At 40.4% G+C, this 21682-nt stretch overlaps 1 protein-coding gene across 5 annotated transcripts in view; it reads right to left on the reverse strand.

The window, feature by feature from the left end:
- Nucleotides 1–21682, reverse strand: part of ATP11C (ATPase phospholipid transporting 11C) — a 207566-nt gene that overhangs the window by 41166 nt on the left and 144718 nt on the right. For all 5 annotated transcript variants that reach the window (XM_032757742.2, XM_058441669.1, XM_058441670.1 and 2 more), the window contains 7 exons: nt 20950–21111; nt 19801–19952; nt 18776–18847; nt 16765–16838; nt 14702–14805; nt 14084–14265; nt 6209–6472 (listed from right to left, as the gene is read on the reverse strand). In XM_032757742.2, the coding sequence (XP_032613633.1) occupies nt 6209–6472; nt 14084–14265; nt 14702–14805; nt 16765–16838; nt 18776–18847; nt 19801–19952; nt 20950–21111 (1010 nt within the window). The remainder of the gene's footprint in view (nt 1–6208; nt 6473–14083; nt 14266–14701; nt 14806–16764; nt 16839–18775; nt 18848–19800; nt 19953–20949; nt 21112–21682) is intronic.

Raw genomic sequence — 21682 nt, forward strand, 5'->3', positions numbered from 1 at the left:
AAGGGGAGTCATCAATTTGGTTCCTCAACCTGTTCACTCTAAAGAAGCAACTGCCTCTAATAATGCCACAACAGTGATTTGCAATCGTATCTTTGAGACCCAAGTTGCACATATAGATGACTACAAGTTCTAAAAGGTCAACTTGGTGAGGCCAGATTTCCCAGTTATTTAATCAAACAATTGTCTAAGTGTTGCTGTAAAGGTACTTTGTGGATGTGATAAAAGTCCACAAGCAGTTGATTTCAAGTAAAAGAGATCATCCTAGATAACTAGAGTGGGCCTGATTCAGTCACTTGAAAGGTTTTAAGAGGAGAGCTGAGACTTCCTGGTGCAGTAGCCTTAGCTACTTCCTGAGACTTCCTAAGGCAGTTAGCTCATGCCTGAGAGTCCCAGCCCTTCCTAAGAGCCTATCCCACAAATCTAGACCTGCCCAGCTAGATAATACAGTTGCCCAAGCCAAGTCCTAACAATAAATCTCTCAATATATTCTTTTACTGGTTCTATTTTTCTGGTTGAACTTTGACTAATACAAACTTTTTTTGATGTTTAGAAAATAAAATAAGAGGTTAAGCAGCCTGTCTCTGTATAAGAAACGTATGGTGAGTATTTGGAATTCAAATCAATTAGTCAAACTCTGCTATGAAGACAAATCATCAATTAGTCTGAAACTCCCTAGCAATGCAGGGAAAAGACAAATGGCTTTGGGGCAAACATATATATATGTCATGCTCAGGGCAACTTTCAAAACTTTCGTCACATCATTTCCTCATCTGGCATTCTCTGTGAATTCCCCTGGCCTAACAAAAATTTTACTCATACATATATATATATATATTCTTTAAATGTATCATTTTACATACTAGCTTAGTGGTTCTCTAGTCATCCCATTCAAATCATCTGGGTGGCTTTAAAAATTGCCCATGCCTGGGGCCTATCCCCAGACCAATTAAATCAGAGTACCTTGGCCAGGGCTTGGTTATATATAGGTATATTTTAAAAGCTTCCTAGGTGGTTCTCATGTGTAGCCAGGACTAAGAGGTGTTAGGTGTCAGGAAAGACAAATGTGTAACAGGTGCCAAGTATTTAAGAAAAATATAGTGTAAAACTTACAACTGAGAAAATTCTGCCAATTAACTTTTACTTTTCAATTAGGAAACAAACAAGTGGTTATTCAAGTTTTGCTCTGGGGAATCTTGGGTGCCATTTGACAACGACTGCAGTGGAAGCATTAGACAAAGCAGGATCTCAGAGATTCAGTTATCTAATTTAATGCTACTCAAAGTTTAATGTGCAAAGGAATCACTAGGAATCTTATTACACTGCAAATTCGGATTCGTTAGGTCTGGGGTGTGATGTGAGATTTTGCATTTCTAACAAGCTGCCCAGTGACAACGGAGCTGCTATTCTATAGACGAAGCTTTGAGTAGTGAGGGCCTAATATACCTCATCATTCCTTTATTCCATATTTCTTCAGTGTATACTGCTAATACCATAACATTTTATACTTACAAATATTTTACTGTATAATTTTATTCACTAAATAAAGAGACATCAATGATGTGTTCTCTTTCTTTGCTCCTCTACTCATATACTAATAGCTTACTTACGGGGCTGAAAACAGCAACTCAATAACCAATGAAGAAATAACTTGTAAACACCAGCTATAAGCACACTATATAAAGAAATACAAAGAATTATGGACTAATCTTTTTATGGAGAATAGAAAATCTCCTTAGATTGATAGAAGCATACATGAGAGAACTACCTAACCAAACAAGATAATCAATGGTTAATACCCAGTTATTGAGACATATCCATACAGGAAAGAATAGTGGATTCTTTGTGTAAGTGCAATATCTAAAGTAGGACTTGAAAAACAGGGAGTAAAGAGGTGATGTAATAGAATGTATGTTGGGGTGCACCGCAAAAGCACGTTGAAAAGGTCACTTAAGGCCTTTGGTGTGGCCTGAATCTGTGAGTAATGGAGAACCACCAAAGTTTTCAGAGCGGGACTATGATATGGACAGTGCTTCACTTAAAGATCATTCATCTGGCAGAGGGGCTTAAGGGATTTCATGCATGATGTACTAGACCTCTCATGTGGGTGGGGCACTAGAGGTGAGAATGGGAGTATGAATGTGGCTTGGGGGCTGATTTGAAGGGGAAACGGCAAAGGAGCAGAAGCTGGCAAAGGTGACTCAGTCTGAACCCTGTGTAAGTAAGTAAAGACTGTGCCCGACTCCAAATAAATAACCAGGAAGATGGGCTGATCTGAGACAGCGACAGTACATTAAGTTTTCCACAAGCCCTGGCTTTTACAAAAGTGTCCTCAGGGCTGTTGAATGCTGCTATAGACTGAATTGTGTTCCCCTGCAAATTCACGTTGAAGCCCTACCCCCAATGTCATTGTATTTGAAGACAGCACCTTTAGAGGGTGAGGCCCTCATGATGGGATTTGCGTCTGTTACAAACTGAATTGTATTCTCCCAAGATTCATCTGTTGAAGCTCTTAACTCCCAGTGTTGTGGTATTAGGAGGTGGGGCCCTTGAGAGTAACTGACTGATATGGTTTGGCTGTGTCCCCACCCAAATCTCAACTTGAATTGTATCTCCCAGAACTGCCATGTGTTGTGGGAGGGACCCAGCAGGAGGTAACTGAATCATAGGGGCCAGTCTTTCCTGTGCTATTCTCGTGAGAGTGAGTAAGTCTCATGAGATCTGATAGGTTTATCGGGTTTCCGCTTTTGCTTCTTCCTCATTTTTCTCTTACCGTAGCCATGTAAAAAGCGCCTTTTGTCTCTCACCTTGATTCTGAGGCCTCCCCAGCCATGTGGAACTGTAAGTCCAATTAAATCTCTTTTTCTTCCCAGTCTCGGGTAAGTTTTTATCAGCAGCATGAAAATGGACTAATACAGTAAATTGGTACCAGTAGAGTGGGGCGTTGCTGAAAAGATACCCAAAACTGTGGAAGCGACTTTGGAACTGGGTAACAGGCAGAGGCTGGAACAGTTTGGAGGGCTCACAGGAAGACAGGAAAATGTGGGAAAGTTTGGAACCTCCTAGACACTTGTTGAATGGCTTTGACAAAAATGCTGATAGTGACATGAAAAGTAAGGTTCAGGCTGAGGTGGTCTCAGATAGAGATGAGGAACTTGTTGGGAACTGGAGCAAAGGTGACTCTTGTTATGTTTTAGCAAAGAGACTGGTGGCATTTTGTCCCTGCCCTAGAGATTTGTGGAACTTTGAACTTAAGAGAGATGATTTAGGGTATCTGGCAGAAGAAATTTCTAAGGAGCAAAGCATTCAAAAGGTAACCTAGGTGCTGTTAAAAGCATTCCATTTTAAAAGGCAAACAGAGCATAAAGTTCAGAAAATTTGCAGCCTGATGATGCAATAGAAAAGAAAAACTCATTTTCTGAGAAGAAATTCATGCCAGCTACAGAAATTTGCATAAGAAGCAAGGAGCCTAACGTTAATCCCCAAGACCATGGGGAAAATGTCTCCAGGCCATGTCAGAGACCTTCACAGCAGCCCCTCCCATCACAGGCCTGGAGGCCCAGGAGGAAAAGTGGTTTCACGGGCCAGGCCCAGTGTCTCCATGCTGTGTGTAGCCTAGGGATTTGGTGCCCTGTGTCCCAGCTGCTCTAGCCATGGCTGAAAGGGGCCAACGTAGAGCTTAGGCCGTGGCTTCAGAGGGTGGAAGCCCCAAGCCTTGGCAGCTTCCACATGGCATTGAGCCTGCGAGTACACAAAGTCAGGAACTGAGATTTGGGAACCTCCACCTAGATTTCAGAATATGTATGGAAACGTCTGGATGTCCAGGCAAAAGTTTGCTGCAGGGATGGGGCCCTCATGGAGAACCTCCGCTTGGGCAGTGCAGAAGGGAAATGTGGTGTTGGAGACCCCATACAGAGTCCCTACTGGGGCACTGACGAGTGGAGCTATGAGAAGAGGGCCACCATCCTCCAGACCCCAGAATGGTAGATCCACTGACAGCTTGCACTGTGCACCTGGAAAAGCCGCAGACACTCAATGCCAGCCCATGAAAGCAGCCAGGAGGGAGGCTACACCCTGCAAGGCCACAGAGGCAGAGCTGCCCGAGACCATGGGAACCCACCTCTTGCATCAGCATGACCTGGATGTGAGACATGGAGTCAAAGTAGATCATTTTGGAGCTGTAATAATTGACTACCCTGCTGGATTTCAGACTTGCATAGGCCCTCTAACCCCTTTGTTTTGGCCAATTTCTCCCATTTGGAATGGCTATATTTACCCAATACCTGTACCCCCACTGTATCTAGGAAGTAATTAGCTTACTTTTGATTTTATACAGGCTCAAAGGCAGAAGAGACTTGCCTTGTCTCAGATGAGACTTTGGACTGTAGACTTTTGGGTTAATGCTGAAAGACTTTGGGGGGCTGTTGGGAAGGCATGATTGGTTTTGAAATGTGAGGACATGAGACTTAGAGGGGCCAGGGGCAGAATGATATGATTTGGTTGTATCTCCACCCAAATCTCAACTTGAATTGTATCTCCCAGAATTCCCATGTGTTGTGGGAGGGACCCAGGGGGAGGTAACTGAATCACGGGGGCTGGTCTTTCGTATGCTGTTCTCATTATAGTGAATTAACTCGCATGAGATCTGATGGGTTTATCAGGGGTTTCTGTTTTCGCTTCTTCCTCATTTTTCTCTTGTCGCTGTCATGTAAGAAGTGTTTTTTGCCTGCCACCACGATTCTGAGGCCTCCCCAACCATGCAGAACTCTAAGTCCAATTAAACCTCTTTTTGTTCCCAGTTTCAGGTATGTCTGTATCAGCAGTGTGAAAACAGACTGATACACTGACTTTAGATGAGTTAATGAAGGTGGGGCCTCCATGATGGGATTACTGCCCTTATAAGAGGAAAAGACAGCAGAGAGCGGCCATTTGCAAGCCAAAAAAAAGCCCTCACAAGAACCCAACCATGCTGGCACTCCAATCACAGAACTTTAGCCTCCAAAACTGTGAAAAATAAATTTCTACTGTTTAATCCATCCAATCTATGGTATTTTGTTATGGCAGCCCAAGCAGACTAAGACAAAAGGAGAAGTAAAATGCACATACTTTGGACTGTCTTTATAAGTAGCATTTGGCTAAAGGAAAACGTTTCTCATAGGCAATTAATAAAAACCTATTTATTCTCACTGATGCCCAAGTACTAGAAGAACAACAGCTGTTTTAGAATTGGCCATAGCCTCATGAATGTGGGCTAATCATTTTTAAAGCTTGCTTAACATTAGCGATGAGGATACAGATATAGCATAGTTGTTATAAGCATGGGATCTGGAATTGGAGAGACTTTCTGAACTTCTTCTTAGCTGTGTGATCTCTATCTGTAAAATGAAGAAAATACGGTTGCCTAACTGGGTTGTTAATGATGATTAAATAATAATTATCATACAAAGCCCTTAACACTGTTCCTGGAACATGAAGTGTGCTTAAGAAATTGAAAATAATATTGCTTAGGGATATTTCAAGTTAGTACAGACACATCCAATGGCATTTCAAAAAAGGAAATCAATTTGCTTATGGCCAAGGTAAATTCAAGTAGTTGGTTTAGACAAAGCTGACCCTCGGTCAATGGGAAGTATAGAAAATATATCTCTGGGCACTGAATTATTGTTTATCAGTGGCTTTTCCTGACACCTTTATGTTCCGCAAGTTCTTCCTAGTTGAAAGCAGAGTCAAAGCGGCCATGTCCTCTAAATAAAGTGGCCACGTTAACAAGTATTTGATTCCATTTGGAGCTCTGGGGTATAAAAATGCACAGAAAATGGCTCCAGAACCTCAAAATGCATGAAAATTGTCATAGAGATTGATTTTATTACATTCAATTTAAGAGACTGTGAAAGGAATATTTTTTTCTTAACATAGACCAGGCCAGAATATCAACATTGCATACCTAGGCTCTAAACATTTAAAAATTGAACTATTTTTCTAAACCTTCCAAAATGTGCAGTTTTCTCTTAAGTTAAAAGAAAAGGTGGAAAGTGCCAAATAATCTCAGATGGGCCATTAGTCAAGTCCTCAGGGACGATTTTAACTTATAAGGATAAAACACCTGCAAACAGAAAATCATGCATTACAGAAAATGAAGCCTTTTGCATATGCAGCTGTGATTTACATCTGCACCAATGTCTAAATATAAGAAACTGATGTACTTTCTTACTTTTTAAAGCTTCTAGTACTTTTAGGAAACTCATGCAGCAATTTCTTACGATATTCTATCAATAATTCATGTAATCGATCTTCTTTCCTTTCACTTTCTTCAATGGTTTTTGTGGTTAGTTCTAAGAGCTCGGTGTTGGTTTGGAAAAGGCGGCAGGCATAGCATGTGGATTTAGCTGTCTCCATCTTGTCCCCAGTGAGCACCCAGACTTTTAGGCCTGCTGCATGCAGAGCTTCAATGGTCTCTGCAGCTTGATCTTGTAGCCTGGGAACACAAAAAAAAACCTTGTGATCTTCTAAAATTCCTGACAAAGATTCTACAGGAAGGCTTGTTAAAGAGAATATTTTTATAATTCACAGCAATTCTAGAGTCCTGACACCTTATCACGGTTGACTTTCATATACATCCCCTACTCATTCTGAGTGCTGTCTCGGGCATAATTTTACTTAATAAAGCAAATTTCAAACAATGAGGTTCTGAAAAGTTTGTGACACCTTGAGGTAACTGGTATCCAATGGCAGAATTGAGTATCATCATTCTAAGCTAAAATGTTCAGAAACATTTGTACTCAATGTCACTTTAGCATGTTTCATTTTATGTTATATCTAACCATACCAATTAACATCACTTAACATCATTCAAAGTATAAAGGTCCAAACATTCTAATCAGATGATGAGGGAAGTTAGTGAATCCCTATCCTTGAGGAGCTTTAAGAACAGGAACATGGGTTTTCAAGATGGCTGACTAGGGACATCAAATGCCAGTTGTCCTCATAAAAAAGATCAAAGTTACTGGTGAATGGACATCTTCTGAACTGAAAACTGCGGGAAGAGAGCCAGGACCTGTTGGAGAGCCCACAAGAGAAAGCTGGGATACAGAAAAGAAAGAAGCGAGAGTCTGGCAGAGACTGTCCCTTGAGGAACTCAAACCTCCACGTAAAGGGTAGGTGGAGATGCTTCTCTGCTTCCCTCACCTTGTGATAATCTCCTGACCATCAAACTGATGGGGAACCCCTCTGCCCTCCTTACCTAGGGCAATGCCGTCAGTGGTGATATAGGAGCTTCCCAGGGACAGAGATCTGGGTGGCCAGCTCATGCAGGCATGTCAGTACTCCCCTCAGACCCAAACTTAGAGGGCAGGAACCATTCTGTTTGTGCTGCTGTGGTGGGCCAATGCCCTACCTAGGGGAATCTCTGCCCTTGAGTTATGACACCATCAGATTCCCTGCAAATATACTCCAACCCGCTCTGACTTTGGCAAGCTCGGGGGGAGCGGGGGCGATCAGTGAGTCCCCAGGGAGCTATGGGATCCCTGGAGATCTATCCCTCGGCATGGAGTGCCCCTAAGGGGGAGGTAAGCACAGCCTGCTAAGGGCCCTCCTGGGACAAAGGAAATGTGGGCACAGTGACAATCATTGAAGGGGGTAGCACTGAGGGCCAGGAACAGTCATGGAGAGGGGTCATTTCCCACTGTGCCCACCCCCTGTACACTGTTGTTGATGCAGCCAGCAGCAGTTCTTCCCAGTGGATGGTAGCGCATATGTACCTGGAGAAACTTTTCACCTTTTTCGCAGTGGCTCCACCCCTGCTGAAAATGAGCTCATGCCAATTGGGCTTTCACAAAGGGTAGGGCCCAACTCCAACTCCCTACACAGAGCAGCAGCATCCCAGCAACAGACAGGTAAGCTGCAGGGTTGTCTGCTCTGAACTTGGGGTAAAGGCTCGGCCAAAGCCCATTTTGGTGGCAACCACCAGAGAGATGTATCCATGGTCTGCAGCCACACTGTGACCAGGAACCAAAGGATAAAGTCTATACGAACTGAAGATTGTGAGCCCTATGACAAGGGCATAATGGAGAAGCAGATCATGTTCCTACCTGCACAGGATGAGGAGCTGGTGCACCCCTCCTTGCTCCTTTCCCCAAGACCTCAGCATACCCCAACCTGATCTCCAACCCCTGCCACCATCCTTCCCTCAGGGTAGGTGCTTCCACTCATCATCAGCCTCCCAGAGGAAGAACTGACTCTTACTCTTAAACTCCACCTACCAGACTGAAGCGTGAACTGCACTACCAAATAAATAACTTGCTGCCAGAAGGGCTTAGTGCTAGTACACATGCTAAGGTTTCTGACACCTCCACACCCTTAGCCCTGCGGGAGGCAGTGTGTCGGCCCTTGCATCCAATACATCACTACAGCAAACAGCATCTGAGAAAGCCACTGCACTGAAGCTATCCACAACCAAGGAAACCATACAGAGCCTTGCCCCGCCGAAAGCACCCAGAAACAAAGCCAAACAATCATACACAACATATACCACAGTCATATCCTCAAGGGAAAAAATAATTAAAAAATAAAAAATGTCTCATCCAAACTACAGCAAATTCAAAAATAAGAAGCAACAGATCCCTCAGATGAGAAGGAATCAGTGTAAGAACTCTGGCGGTACAAAATGCTGGGGTGTCTTGACACATACAAAGGATTGTACTACCTCTGTAATAATACAGGCTAAACAGAATGAAAAGTCTGAAATGACAGATAAGGAATTCAAAACATGGATTGCAAGGCAACTCAACGAGATCCAAGAGAAAGTTGAAACTCAACACAAAGAAACCAGAAAAATGATTCAGGATATGAAAGATAAGGATAGCTATAATAAAACAAACCAATTAGAACACCTGGAATTGAAAAATTCAATAAAGCAATTTCAAAATACAGCTGGAAGCTGTAACAATAGACTAGACCAAGCAGAAGAAAGAATTGCAGAGTTTGAAGAGCAGTCCTTCAAATTAACCCAGTCAGATAAAAAAAAAAAAAATTTCAACATGAGCAAAGTCTTTGAGAAATATGGGATTATGTAAAGCAACAAAATCTATAACTTCTTGGCATTTCTGAGAGAAAAGAAGAAAAAAGGCAACATGGAAAATATATTTGGGGAATAATTCAGGAAAATTTCTTGAACCTTGCTAGAGGTCAACATCCAGATACAAGAAATTCAGAGAACAACTGTGATATGCTACACAAGATGACCATCACCAAGGCATATAGTCGTCAGACTACCCAAGGTTAACAAGAAAAAAAAAATCTTAAAGGCAGCTAGATAAAAAGGAAAAATTACCTAGAAATGAAATCCCATCAGACTAAACAGTGAATTTCTCAGCAGAAATCTTAGAAGCCAGAAGATTGGGTATGTAGTTTTAGCCTTTTTTTTTTTTTTTTTAGGAGACAAAAATCTCAATCTGTCACCTAAAGTGTAGCAGTGGTGCAGTCATGGCTCACTGTAACTTCTGGGCTCAAGCAATCCTCCCACCTCAGCCTCCCAAGCAGCTGGGACTACAAGCACGTGTCACCATGCCTACTTATCTAAAAAAAATTTTTGTAGAGATGGGGTCTCGCTATGCTGCCCAGGCTGGCTGTGAGCTCCCAGGCTCAAGCGTTCCTCCCACCTCAACCTCTCAAAGCACTGGATTACAGGTATAAGCCACCATACCTGGCCTTTAGCCTTCTTAAAGAAAAACAACTGCAGCCAATAATTCTATATCCTGCTAAACTAAGCTTCTTAAATTAAGGAAAAATAAAGTTTTTCCCAGACAAGCAAATGCTATGGGAATCTGTCACCACCAAACCTATCCTATAAGAAATGCTTAAAAGAGCTCTAAACACGGAAACAAACGGATGATATTTGCTACTATAAAAGCATATGTTAATAGAAAGTTAACAGATCCTATAAAGCAATTATATACTTGAGACTACCAAAACAACTAGCTAACGACACTAAGACAGGAACAAAACCTCACATATCAATATTAACCTTGAATGTAAATGGCCTAAATGCTCCACTTGAAAGATATAGATTGGCACAATGAATACAAAAATACCATCTGTTAGGCCGGGCGTGGTGGCTCACACCTGTAATCCTAGCACTTAAGGAAGCTGAGGCAGGAGGATCACTTGACGTCATGAGTTCGAGACCAGCCTGGCCAACATGGTGAAACCCCCGTCTCTACTAAAACTACAAAAATTAGCTGAGTGTGGTGGCAGGCACCCGTAGTCTCAGCTACTCATGAGGCTGAGGCAGGAGAATGGTTTGAACCCAGGAGGCGAAGTTGCAGTGAGCTGGGATCGCGCCGCTGCACTCTAGCCTGGGCAACAGAGTGAGACTCTGTCTCAAAAACTTCAACAGACCCATCTCAGGCGTAATGATGGCCACAAGCTAAAACTAAAGGGACGGATAAAGATCTATCATGCAAATAGAAAACAAAAAGGAGCAGGGTTTGATCTTCCTGTATCAGATAAAACAGGCTTTAAACCAACAACAGTAAATAAAAAGACAAAGCGGGAATTACATAATGAAAAAGGATTCAATTCAACAAGATTTAACTAGCCTAAATATATATAGACCCAACATCAGAGTGCCCAGATTGATAAAACAATCATCCCTAGACCTAAGGAAAGAGACAGAGAGCCATACAATAATACTGGGGGATTTTAAGACCCCATTGATAGCACAAGACAGATTATTGAGGCAGAAAACAAAGAAACTCTGGACTTAAATTGGACTCTTGACCAAATGGACCTAATAGACATTTACAAAACACTCTACTCAACAACTGCAGAACATACATTTTTCTCATCTGTGCATGAACATTCTCTAAAATTGATCACATGCTTGGTCATAAAGCAAGTCTCCTGAAATTCAAAACGCAAAATCATATCAAGCATCTTCTCAGAACAGAGTGAAATAAAATTAGAAATCAATACCAAGGGAAACTCTCAAGACCACATAAGTACATATAAACTGAACAACTTGCTCCTGAATAACTTTTGAGTAAACAATGAAATTAAGGCAGAAACCAAAAAACAATTTTGAAACAAAATAAAATAGAGACGCAACATACCAAAAATTATGGGATATGTCAAAAGCAGTGTTAAGAGGAAAGTTTATAGCACTAATTGCCTACATCAAAAAGGCAGAAAAATCTCAAATGAACAACATAATGTCACACCTAAAGGAACTAGAAAAACAAGAACAAACCAGACCCAAAGCTAACAGAGAAATAACAAAGATCGTAGCAGAACTAAAGTAAATTGAGACCAAAAAAATCATACAAAAGATCAATGAAACAAAAATGAAAAACAAACAGACCAGTAGCTAAATTAACCAAGAAAAAGAGAAGATTAAAATAAGCGCAATCAGAAATGACAAAGGTGACATCACAACTGATACCACAGAAATACAAAAGATCCTCAGAGACTATTATGAACATATCTACGAGCACAAACTGGAAAATACAAACGAAATGGATAAATTCCTGGAAACATACAACCTCCCAACATTGAACCAGAAGGAAAAAGAAACCCTAAACAAGCTATGAAACTGAATCAGTAATAACAAATCTACTAATCAAAAAAACCCAGGACCAGAGAGATTATAATTCTATCAGATGTATATAAAGAGTTGGTACCAATCTTACTAAAACTACTCCAAGAAAAATCAATGAGGTGGGATTCCTCCATAACTCATTCTACAAAACTAGTATCATCCTAAAATAAAAATTTGGCAAGGACACAATAAAAAAAGAAAACTATAGGCCATTATTCATGATGAACATAGATGTAAAAATCCTCAACAAAATACTAGCAAACTGAAACCAGCAGCACATCAGAAAGATAACTCATCATGATCAAACGGGTTTTATTCCTGGGATGCAAGGATGGCTTAACATATGCAAATCAATAAATGTAATTCACCACATACATAAAACAAAAATTATATGATCATCCCAATAGATGCAGAAAAAATATTCAATAAAATTTGACATACCTTGATGATAAAAAAAAAACCCTGAGAACAAACTAGGCATCAAAGAAACATACCTCAAAATAATAAGAACCCTACATGCAAACCCACAGCCAACACCATACTCAATGTGCAAAAGTTGAACACATTTCCCCTAAAAACTGGAACAAGACAGGGATAATATCCACTCTTACCACTCCTATTTAATAGAGTACTGGAAGTCCTAGCCAGAGCAATCAGGCAAGATTGCTAGAATACTACGCAGCCATAAGAAAAGTGAAATCATGTCCTTTGCAGCAACATGGATGCAGCTGGAGGCCACTATCCTAAGCAAAATAACTCAGAGGCAGAAAATCAAATACCACATGTTCTTACTTATAAATGGGAGCTAATCAGTAAGTACACATGGACATAAAAATGGAAATAACAGACAATGGGGACTCCAAAAGGGGGGAGACGGGAGGGGAGCGAGGGTTGAAAAACTACCCATTGAGTATTACGTTAATATCTTAGGTGATGGGATCAATGGAAGCCCAAACCCCAGCATTACACAATATAACCACATAACAAACTTGCACGTGTACTACCCGAATGCATAACCCCGACCCACCCTCCAAAAAAAGAGGAACGCCGATCGTCCTGAATGAGAATTTAATTATAATTCTTAAAGGTGAGGAGAGAAAAACAATACTTTCCTCTGGGTTTCTTTTGGCGACAGAATAACAATGAAATTAGACTAAATGAATTTCATTAGAGTTTCAATACCTTTTAATGTGACTAAATATATGTTTGTAACTTTTTAAGTCTCATAATTTTCATATATAATATTTAGAAAATTCCAAAAATATTAAGAATTTAAAACTTATTATTTCAAGCAGATCAATGGCAGTGTCCTGCAATCAAGTCTGAAAAAGGTAAGCCTGTAAGTTAAAAGCATATTATTTTAAAGTATGCAGGCCAGGAACGGCGGCTCATGCCTGTAATCCCAACACTTTCGGAGGTCAAGGCAGAAGATTATTTGAGGCCAGGAGTTCAAGACCAGCCTGGCCAACATGGCGAAACCCCGCCTCTACTAAAAATACGCAAATTAGCTGGGTGTGGTGGCATATGCCTGTAATTCCAGCTAGCTACTCCGGTGGCTGAGGCGTGAGAATCACTTGAACCCAGAAGGCAGAGGTTGCAGTGAGCCGAGATTGTGCCACTGCACTCCAGCCTGGGCGACAGAGCAAGACTGTCTCAGAAAAAAATAAATAAATAAAAATAAAAATAAAATAAAATAAAGTATGCAAAAACATACTCCAGTCTGTTAAACCAGGTTAGATTAAGCGCTCATGTTGCTCACTCTACCTTAAATTTCCTTTCTGCTTACCTATCTCTCAAAATCTTACCCCTTCATCTAGGCACCAGCTCAAACAATGGCTATAGTACCATTCCCTACACGTCAAGACTATTTGATAATATGTGCATAAATATATGGATAGCTTAGTAAATATTCAAAAGACCTGAGTGAAAACTGATTCATTCTTCTAGGTTACATGAATTTACCTTAAAAATCATTCCCACTGGCTGGGTGCGGTGGCTCACGCCTGTAATCCTAGCACTTTGGGAGGCCGAGGTGGACAGATCACGAGGTCAGGAGATCGAAACCATCCTGGCTAACACGGTGAAACCCCATCTCTACTAAAAATACAAAAAAGTAGCCAGGCGTGGTGGCGGGCGCCTGTAGTCCCAGCTACCCTGGAGGCTGAGGCAGGAGAATGGCGTGAACCCAGGAGGTGGAGCTGGCAGTGAGCCGAGACCACACCACTGCACTCCAGCCTGGGCGACAGAGCGAGACTCCATCTCAAAAAAGAAAAAAAAAAATTTTTTAATTTAAAAATTAAAAAAAAAAATCATTCCTACTAACAGCTCAAAATCTGGTGTAATTTTTCATACTTGCTATAACAAATAAATCTTTAAGCCCACTTAAACAATAAAACTAAAGATTTCAAACTTCGAGATTAAATTACTAATCTGGGGCAGATCACACCCAAAACACTGGTCATTAAAATAATAAGAGTATCATTTTCTAGTTACTTGTCTTCAACTGCAGTGGCTCCAATTAAATTCATGTTTGTCTCAATATCATCGAAAACTTTTTCCATTTTTTCTTCTCTGTCTTGTAAGGCCATTTTTGCCTCTATAAGCTGTCTGTTAATTCTTTCATAATCATCTGGAGCAATTTCTTTGAAGGCTACACACAGTGTCCGATACCCATCCTAGGAGTAAAGTAGGAGATCTGTAGTTATTCTAATAATAGTTGAAAAAAAAAAAACCACACCCTGTAAATACTCTTGCTTTAGCCATATGTACAAGAGAAACTCTGACACATATTTAGTTTGAAAAAATGAAGAAATTACAACTGAAAAGGTAACATTCAATTAGGTTCAGAAAAAGGAAGTAACAGTTCTTTTAACAAAGGTTGTTGAAAAGTCTTTAAGGCTGCAAATTGTGACCTGAAACTTGCTCCAGGATAATGTTTTATATTAAGATAAAAAAAAAAAGTAATATTATAAAATCCCCAAATACAAAACATAGACCGGAAAAATAAGCTAAAATGTATTTAAACTGTCATTTAAACAGAAATCCAATAAACACAGTCATCTTCAGCATTTCTCTGCTTACTTATTGGTGGGGGAAGGAGTATAGGCTCACCATTGCATTACGTTCCACATGGACTTTAGTTAACTCAATTTCATGATTTTGCACTCTGGGAAAAACTGCCGAGTCTGCTCCTTTACAAAAGAGAAGTATGTCTCCTAAAATAAAGAACCATAGTACTTGACTTAGAATTTTAAGGCTGGTATTGTGGTTTTAATAAGAGTACCTTTTAAAGCAGTCTCTCTCACCCAAGTGTTGTATATTCTGAGCACGCCTTGCAATACTCACCTAAATGGAATGAGGAATCTTGGCCTTTAATCTGTCAGAAAGGCATGCACCACCTCTTCAGGTCATTATGAACACAATTAATAAGCCAGAGTTTACAATAGGCACCTGTTAAAATATACTTCCTCCCACCAATTCACGGAGGGCTGGGCTTGTGTCAAGGAGCTGCATCTGAATTTCTTCTGAAAATGTATGCCAGGTGCAGTGGCTCACGTCTGTAATCCCAGCATTGTGCAGGGCCAAAGTGGGAGGATCACTTAAGCTCAGGAGTTCAAGACCAGCCTGGGCAACATAGGGAAGACCCTGACTCTACTAAAAATTAAAAAATTAGCCGCGCATGGTGGTACACACCTATAGACCCAACTACGCTGGATGCTGAGGTGGAAGGATTGCTTGAGCCCAGGATGGCAAGGCTGCAGTGAGCTATAATTTTGCCACTCCAGCCTAGATGACAGAGTAATACCGTGTCTTAAAAAAAAATAAAATACAGTGAAGCCATGGCCTAGAGTATACATATGGCATCTACAGATGTCAAGAAGAAAGCTCAAGTTCAAACAAGCTGAAATAATTTTGAATAAACTATATTAACTAGCTTCTAAAACAATGGCTTGATAGTTTTTACTGATGAGAATAGCTTTGTAGAATGCTGGTATAATTGCAGCTTTAGATCACTTCACACACCCAGGAAATATTCACAGTTGTGCACTAAGACAGACACTTTATCCTTATAAGGGAAACAACTGAGGTCAACAAATTAAAAAGTGTAGCTCTGAGGTCAATGACCTTTGTAGACCAGTTCCACAGACATTTCACTATTTGCTGTAGAACATGTGGACGTGCACACGTAAGAATAGCAAGTATTTGAAATGTTAAGTGTTTTTTTTTTTCCATTTATTCTTACACATCCAAAGTGTATTTCAAAATTCACAAAACAAACTCCATGGTCACTTATTAAAATCAATTTCATGACTTTGCAATCACACCACAAAGTATGAATTAAGTGGGATATGTTCCCCCAAGGATCTGTCTGTATCCTCCCATTCTCACATTAAGGAATTTAGAAAATTTAATAGTAAAAAGTAAATTACTGGGAAATAAATCAAAAATTTTTAGAAAACAAACCACCTGAGCACACCACACACACGTATCTGAGAGCCTTCGAATAAAGCAGGAACGCTCGCCCATGGGTCTTGCAGAATCTGAGCAGAAGGCAAACCACCATGGTGCCTCCAAAGACATGAGGGAGCCCAGGATTATGGTACCAGTTCCCCTGCAAAGGGCAAGCTTTACTCTGTTCAACAAAGAACCTGAGCTCTGGAGTGTAACTGCAATGCTATTTCCCAGAAACCAGGCCCTTAGTCCTCTCTACCTCACCTGTTTCCAGGGAGTGTCAAGCAGTAGGGGAACCAGGAAGGTCAGTGAGGGATAACAAGCAACTCCCTATACTCAAGGATTCTGCTGCTAGTAATCCCAAACCATCCAACTATGCTGGGTGGCTGCATGTAAACATTACTGGTAGACTGGTCAGTACCCTGAACCATATAAAAGTCATTCTTTCAGTTCCTGTTCGAACACCCAGGGCAGAGGGATATGGTTCTGCTACCAAGAAAAGGCACATCCTGTCATAACAAGGGTTCTATCACTAACAATTTGGTAAACAGAACATCTGTGCTTAAAAAAATACATGAAGGCATATGCAAAAGCTACTGCTTTGCATGACTTTCACTAATCCTACACTACTACATGAAATGATTCTCTTTCCTGAAAGAGTGAATCAACCAATAAGCCTACAAATGAACAAAGAGAAAAATTCAAGCTTTTCAGACATGTACCTTCTTGAGTCTTCACAATTACACTCATACGTCGCCGGACGGCATCAAAGTTTAAGGTGTGAAGAAGTTCATATCTTTAAGAGAAGAGAAATGAGAAAAGTAAAAAACCTAGAATATACTGAGAAAAATAAAGCACAACAGAAATATGTTAAGATATTTAAACATCTTAAATCAACAGACAGCTATCCTCTTTGCATGAGGGTCACTGGTTGTGTGCACAACTGGTACTTTCCTTTGTCTTAGAATTTCTCTGAACGTAGAACATGCTGTCAGAGGACACCAATGTTAGTTAAGGGGTATTTATAGCCCCTCACTATATTACTTAAAATGGTAAGGAGAATGACCACATAGAAATGGAGAATAAAGAGCTGTCCCACCAAGCCATATTTGGAGGGATCTAGAAACAGTCCCACTCTGCCAATTATTTTAGCAGCATTTATGTATGGAGTGCCAGGCACAGTGCTAGGTGCTGGGGAATAGAGGTGAATCTGCCTGAGTCCCTTCCCTTATGCGGGTCACCATATGATAAGGGAGACAGAGCACAATGAGATAACCACCCTTCTAGTTTCTCAAATACTGTAATAAAGGCACATACAGGGAAGATATAAGAACACAGAAGGAAGACATCTGAAAGGAGGTTTCCTGGAAGAGGACATGCCTGACCTGGGTTCTGCAAGGGTAATATGATGAAGAAAGGGGGCCATGGCATTCTGAGTAGAGGGAATGAGCACGGCAGCATGAGAGCACATGGCCCATGGAAGACTTTAAGTAGTCCACCAACTCCCAAAAAACTCATTGATAGGGGAATAGTAAGAGATAAAGCAAGAAAGGTAAACAGGGGCTGGAAACACATCTTTGTGAGCGATTTCTGGAATTTGGGATTGTATTGTAAGAGCAAAAGAAAACCAATAAAAGGGTTTAAACAGTGGAATGACATGATGAGATTGGTCAAATGTGTGTGTGGATGGCTGAACTAATCAATGGAGAGATACAGAAGAGTTAAAATAAGAGTTGGTTATTAGGAAAAGTGAGAGGAAATATTTCCTGGAAAATAAACAACTAGTATTTTTTAAAAAAGTATTTACTATATAGCTATAAACAACTAGTATTTTTTAAAAAAGTATTTACTATATAGCTTGTTTTGGTTGGGAGTGAGGGGGTCATTAGTCTTGCAGGAGTATATGTATAAAACATCTAACGTGGCATCTGGTTTGCTGTTGGCCAGATGGGGGCACTGTTGCAGATGGGCTAGAATCTAAACTCTGACAATGACCCTGGGTCCCTGTCAGTCAGACCAAGAACCTTCCTCTTGGCTTCTATGAATCTCTCTCCAAAGGGATGCATTACCCAAGTACCTGTAAACGTATTACAGGTTTCTGAGATGGGTCTCAGGAGATCCTAGGGGCCAGAATGAAAGTCAGATAACATAATTATATTTCAAGTTCAGATGAAGAAATTCAAATTAATCACAGAGCCTAATTAAAATCCACCATTAAGATAAGGTGGCTTTGTTCATTAGGGTCTTTGTGGCAAAAGAGGAAATGTGAAGACACTGGGGCATCAGAGTACTTGCGCTGAGGCTCACACCTGAACATTCCGAACAAAACAAGGCTTCTGGTTTACAGCAAAGCTGCCTTTATTGGCTGGGCTTGCAATCCCAGAGTGATTGCTTGGACACTAGATAGCAGAAGGTTTCACATATATTCACTGATTTTTCCTGTAACATGTGTTAGGGACCTGAAATGGCATCTAAATTTGAGAAACATTCCAGGCAGACTCTCATTCTGGCTACTGGACCCAGATGTGAACCAGATTAGAATTTCTACCTCAAACTCCAGTTTCTGCCATTCTATGTAACATGGCTTCTACCCCAACTATATTTACATAAAACTCTGAACTGGGAGAGCAGAGTCCTGTATTTTTAGTGGCATCATTTCCTTTGCTGCCTGAATCCACTTAAATTTGACTATGGGGTTAAGAAATGACAAACATCAAACACAGAGCTACTTACTCTTCTATTTCTTTTCTTTGGTTCTCTACTCTCACATATCCATTTCGATTTCCTAAAAATGTGAACCCGTACCTATCAAAAACAATAAAAAAGACCTTGTGTATCTCTAAAGAATGATTAATTTTTTTATTATTTTTTTTTTTTTTTTGAGACAGAGTCTCGCTCTGTTGCCCAGGCTGGAGTGCAGTGGCACGATCTCAGCTCACTGCAACCTTCACCTCCCAGTTTCAAGCAATTCTCCTGCCTCAACCTCCCGAGTAGCTGAGATTACAGGCGTGTGCCACCACACCCGGCTGATTTTTGTATTTTTAGTAGAGACAGAGTTTCACCATGTTGGCCAGGCTGGTCTTGAACTCCTGACCTCAGGTGATCCACCCGCCTTGGCCTCCCAAAGTGCTGGGATTACAGGCGTGAGCCACCCCACCTGGTCTAGAATGATTACTTTCAATGGCGTAACTCATGCTTGTTTATGCTTTTCTTCTCTTTCATATGATCTCAACATATAACTGTACTTTCTTTTCCTGGATAAGTTGATAACAGAGAAAGTCAATGCCCAGCCACAATTATTGTAACCAAGGGAGAGACAATTTGGGTTTCTGATTCTATGGCTTACACACTGGGTGACCTTTTAGCCACTTAATTATCTTGAACCTCATGGGTAAAACTGGACTTCCGGTTCTCAAATGATGTCAAAATTGCTGGAAGCACCTCAGAAATAACATGTGTTGTACAAAAAGTGGCCATTGTTATGTTATTTGCAAAACATAGTATGAACATTCAGACTTCTGGCTGGCATGCATAAATAGTAAGGCAAGTAATACCTATATGTAACTATTTTCTTTTTAGTCTTAACTGGTTAGGTGTGGGAATTTTCCACAAATTTTTGGCTAAAGCAGTTATGTTTTTTATTAAATAATAGGAGATGTATGTGCTAAGGTCACTGAAGCAAACGGAAAAAAAACAAATAACTTCTGTCCTCCTGTGATTTCACTTTCTTAGGGGAAGTATAAGAAAGTACACTTTACTTTTTAGCTCCTTTCACCAAAGCTATTTCATCTGGTGAAGAGGAGATATAGGTTAATTCAGCTGATTCTGTAGCTCCATCAACAGCATCATTTGTTTTGATTTCTACAGTATGACATAAACACAAGGCACGTAGAAACAGCTCTTCTCGATTCTGTGGAACAGCAACAAAATAATGATTATTATTTTTAATTTGATCACTCGGTAACTAGGCAGTGAATAGAGAAAATATATTAATGTGAGAGAATGTTATAACTTCTAACAAACTTAGTAGCAGATACGTATAAATTCTTAACACTCAAATCAGCTATATATTCTCCTAGTACCTAATAAGAGTTCCTGGTTCTCAGCTAGCATACCCTATAGGCTGTGTTAACTCATTAAGGTTATCGTGGCACCACCTAAGCCAAAGCAGTGACTTCTTCATGGCCTAAAAAACTTCATTCAGTATCTAATTCACAATCTAGCAATAGCTCAAGTGTAGGGAGACTCTGGTTAATTTAATGCCTAGACACTCCTGAGACTTTAATCATTTGAACAGACATCATTCTTGGAGGAGCTTACATTTTAAAAGACAAAGCACAAAAAATTATGATCATACAGACAAGCAAGCTTTTACCCAAATGTCATTTCCCACAGTTCTCTTTACTTGTAAATTCTACTCATTTACAAATTTCAGAAGTGTCAGTAAAACAAGAAAGGTGAAGCCAACAATAGTTATTCTAAAGTCACTGGGCACAGTGGCTCATGCCTGTAAACCCAGCACTTTGGGGGCTGAGGGTGGTGGATTACCTGAGGTCAGGAGTTTGAGACCAGCCTGACCAACATGGTGAAACTCCGTCTCTACTAAAAATACAAAAAAATTAGCCAGGCATAGTGGCGGGTGCCTGTAATCCCAGCTACTCGGGAGGCTGAGGCAGGAGAATCGCTTGAACCCGGGAAGCGGAGGTTGCAGTGAGCTGAGATCATGCCACCACACTCCAGCCTGGGCAACAGAGTGAGACTCCATCTCAAAAAAAAACAAAAAAAAACAAAAAAAAAAACCAACAGAAGTCTATGTCATGTGTCTACCTAAAAATTATTTTCTACTATGGAATGTTAACATGCATACACAGATTGGTTTCTTATATAAAACAATAATGCAAATGCACCTTATCTGCTTTGTCAAAATATGTTAAAGGTCCATCAGTTTGAGATAATCCATCAACCTCTTGAGTTACACCTTTATATTTGTGGCCATCTATGCAGCATTCAATGAATTCCATGCTGTTTTCAGTGAGTGTTCCAGTCTTATCTGTAAATACATAATCCACCTAAAACAAGGACACAAACATATACATTGTTAGTTTCTTCAGTGTAACTAATTTTTAGTTTGCTGTAACGCAAAGCTATTTCCATATCCATAGGAAATCACCCCTTCTAAGACTTCTTGTCAAATGTCAGGGAATTACAGAGACAATTATTACCAAAGAAATGAGGAATAAATGAGTATTTTTAAAGACACTAAAATGGTATCGCATGTCTAAAGTAGATCTACTCAAATGTAAAAGATGAAAGGAAAAAAATGTGACTATTGGCCAGGCATGGTGGCTTATGCCTATAATCCCAGCACTTTGGGAGGCTGAGGCAGGAGGACTGCTTGAGCTCAGGAGTTCAAGACCAGCCTGGCCAACATGGTGAAACCCCGTCTCTACTAAAAATACAAAAATTAGCTGGGTGTGGTGGCACACACCTGTAATCCCAGCTACTTGGGAGGCTGAGGCACAAGAATTGCTTGAATCCAGGAGACAAAGGTTGCAGTGAGCTGAGATCACATCACTACACTCCAACCTGGGTGATAAGAGTGTGACTCTGTCTCAGGAAAAAAAAAAAAAAAAAAAAAAA

The sequence above is a fragment of the Hylobates moloch genome, unplaced genomic scaffold (genome assembly GCF_009828535.3).
Source record: "Hylobates moloch isolate HMO894 unplaced genomic scaffold, HMol_V3 SCAFFOLD_7, whole genome shotgun sequence".
NCBI lineage: Eukaryota > Metazoa > Chordata > Mammalia > Primates > Hylobatidae > Hylobates > Hylobates moloch.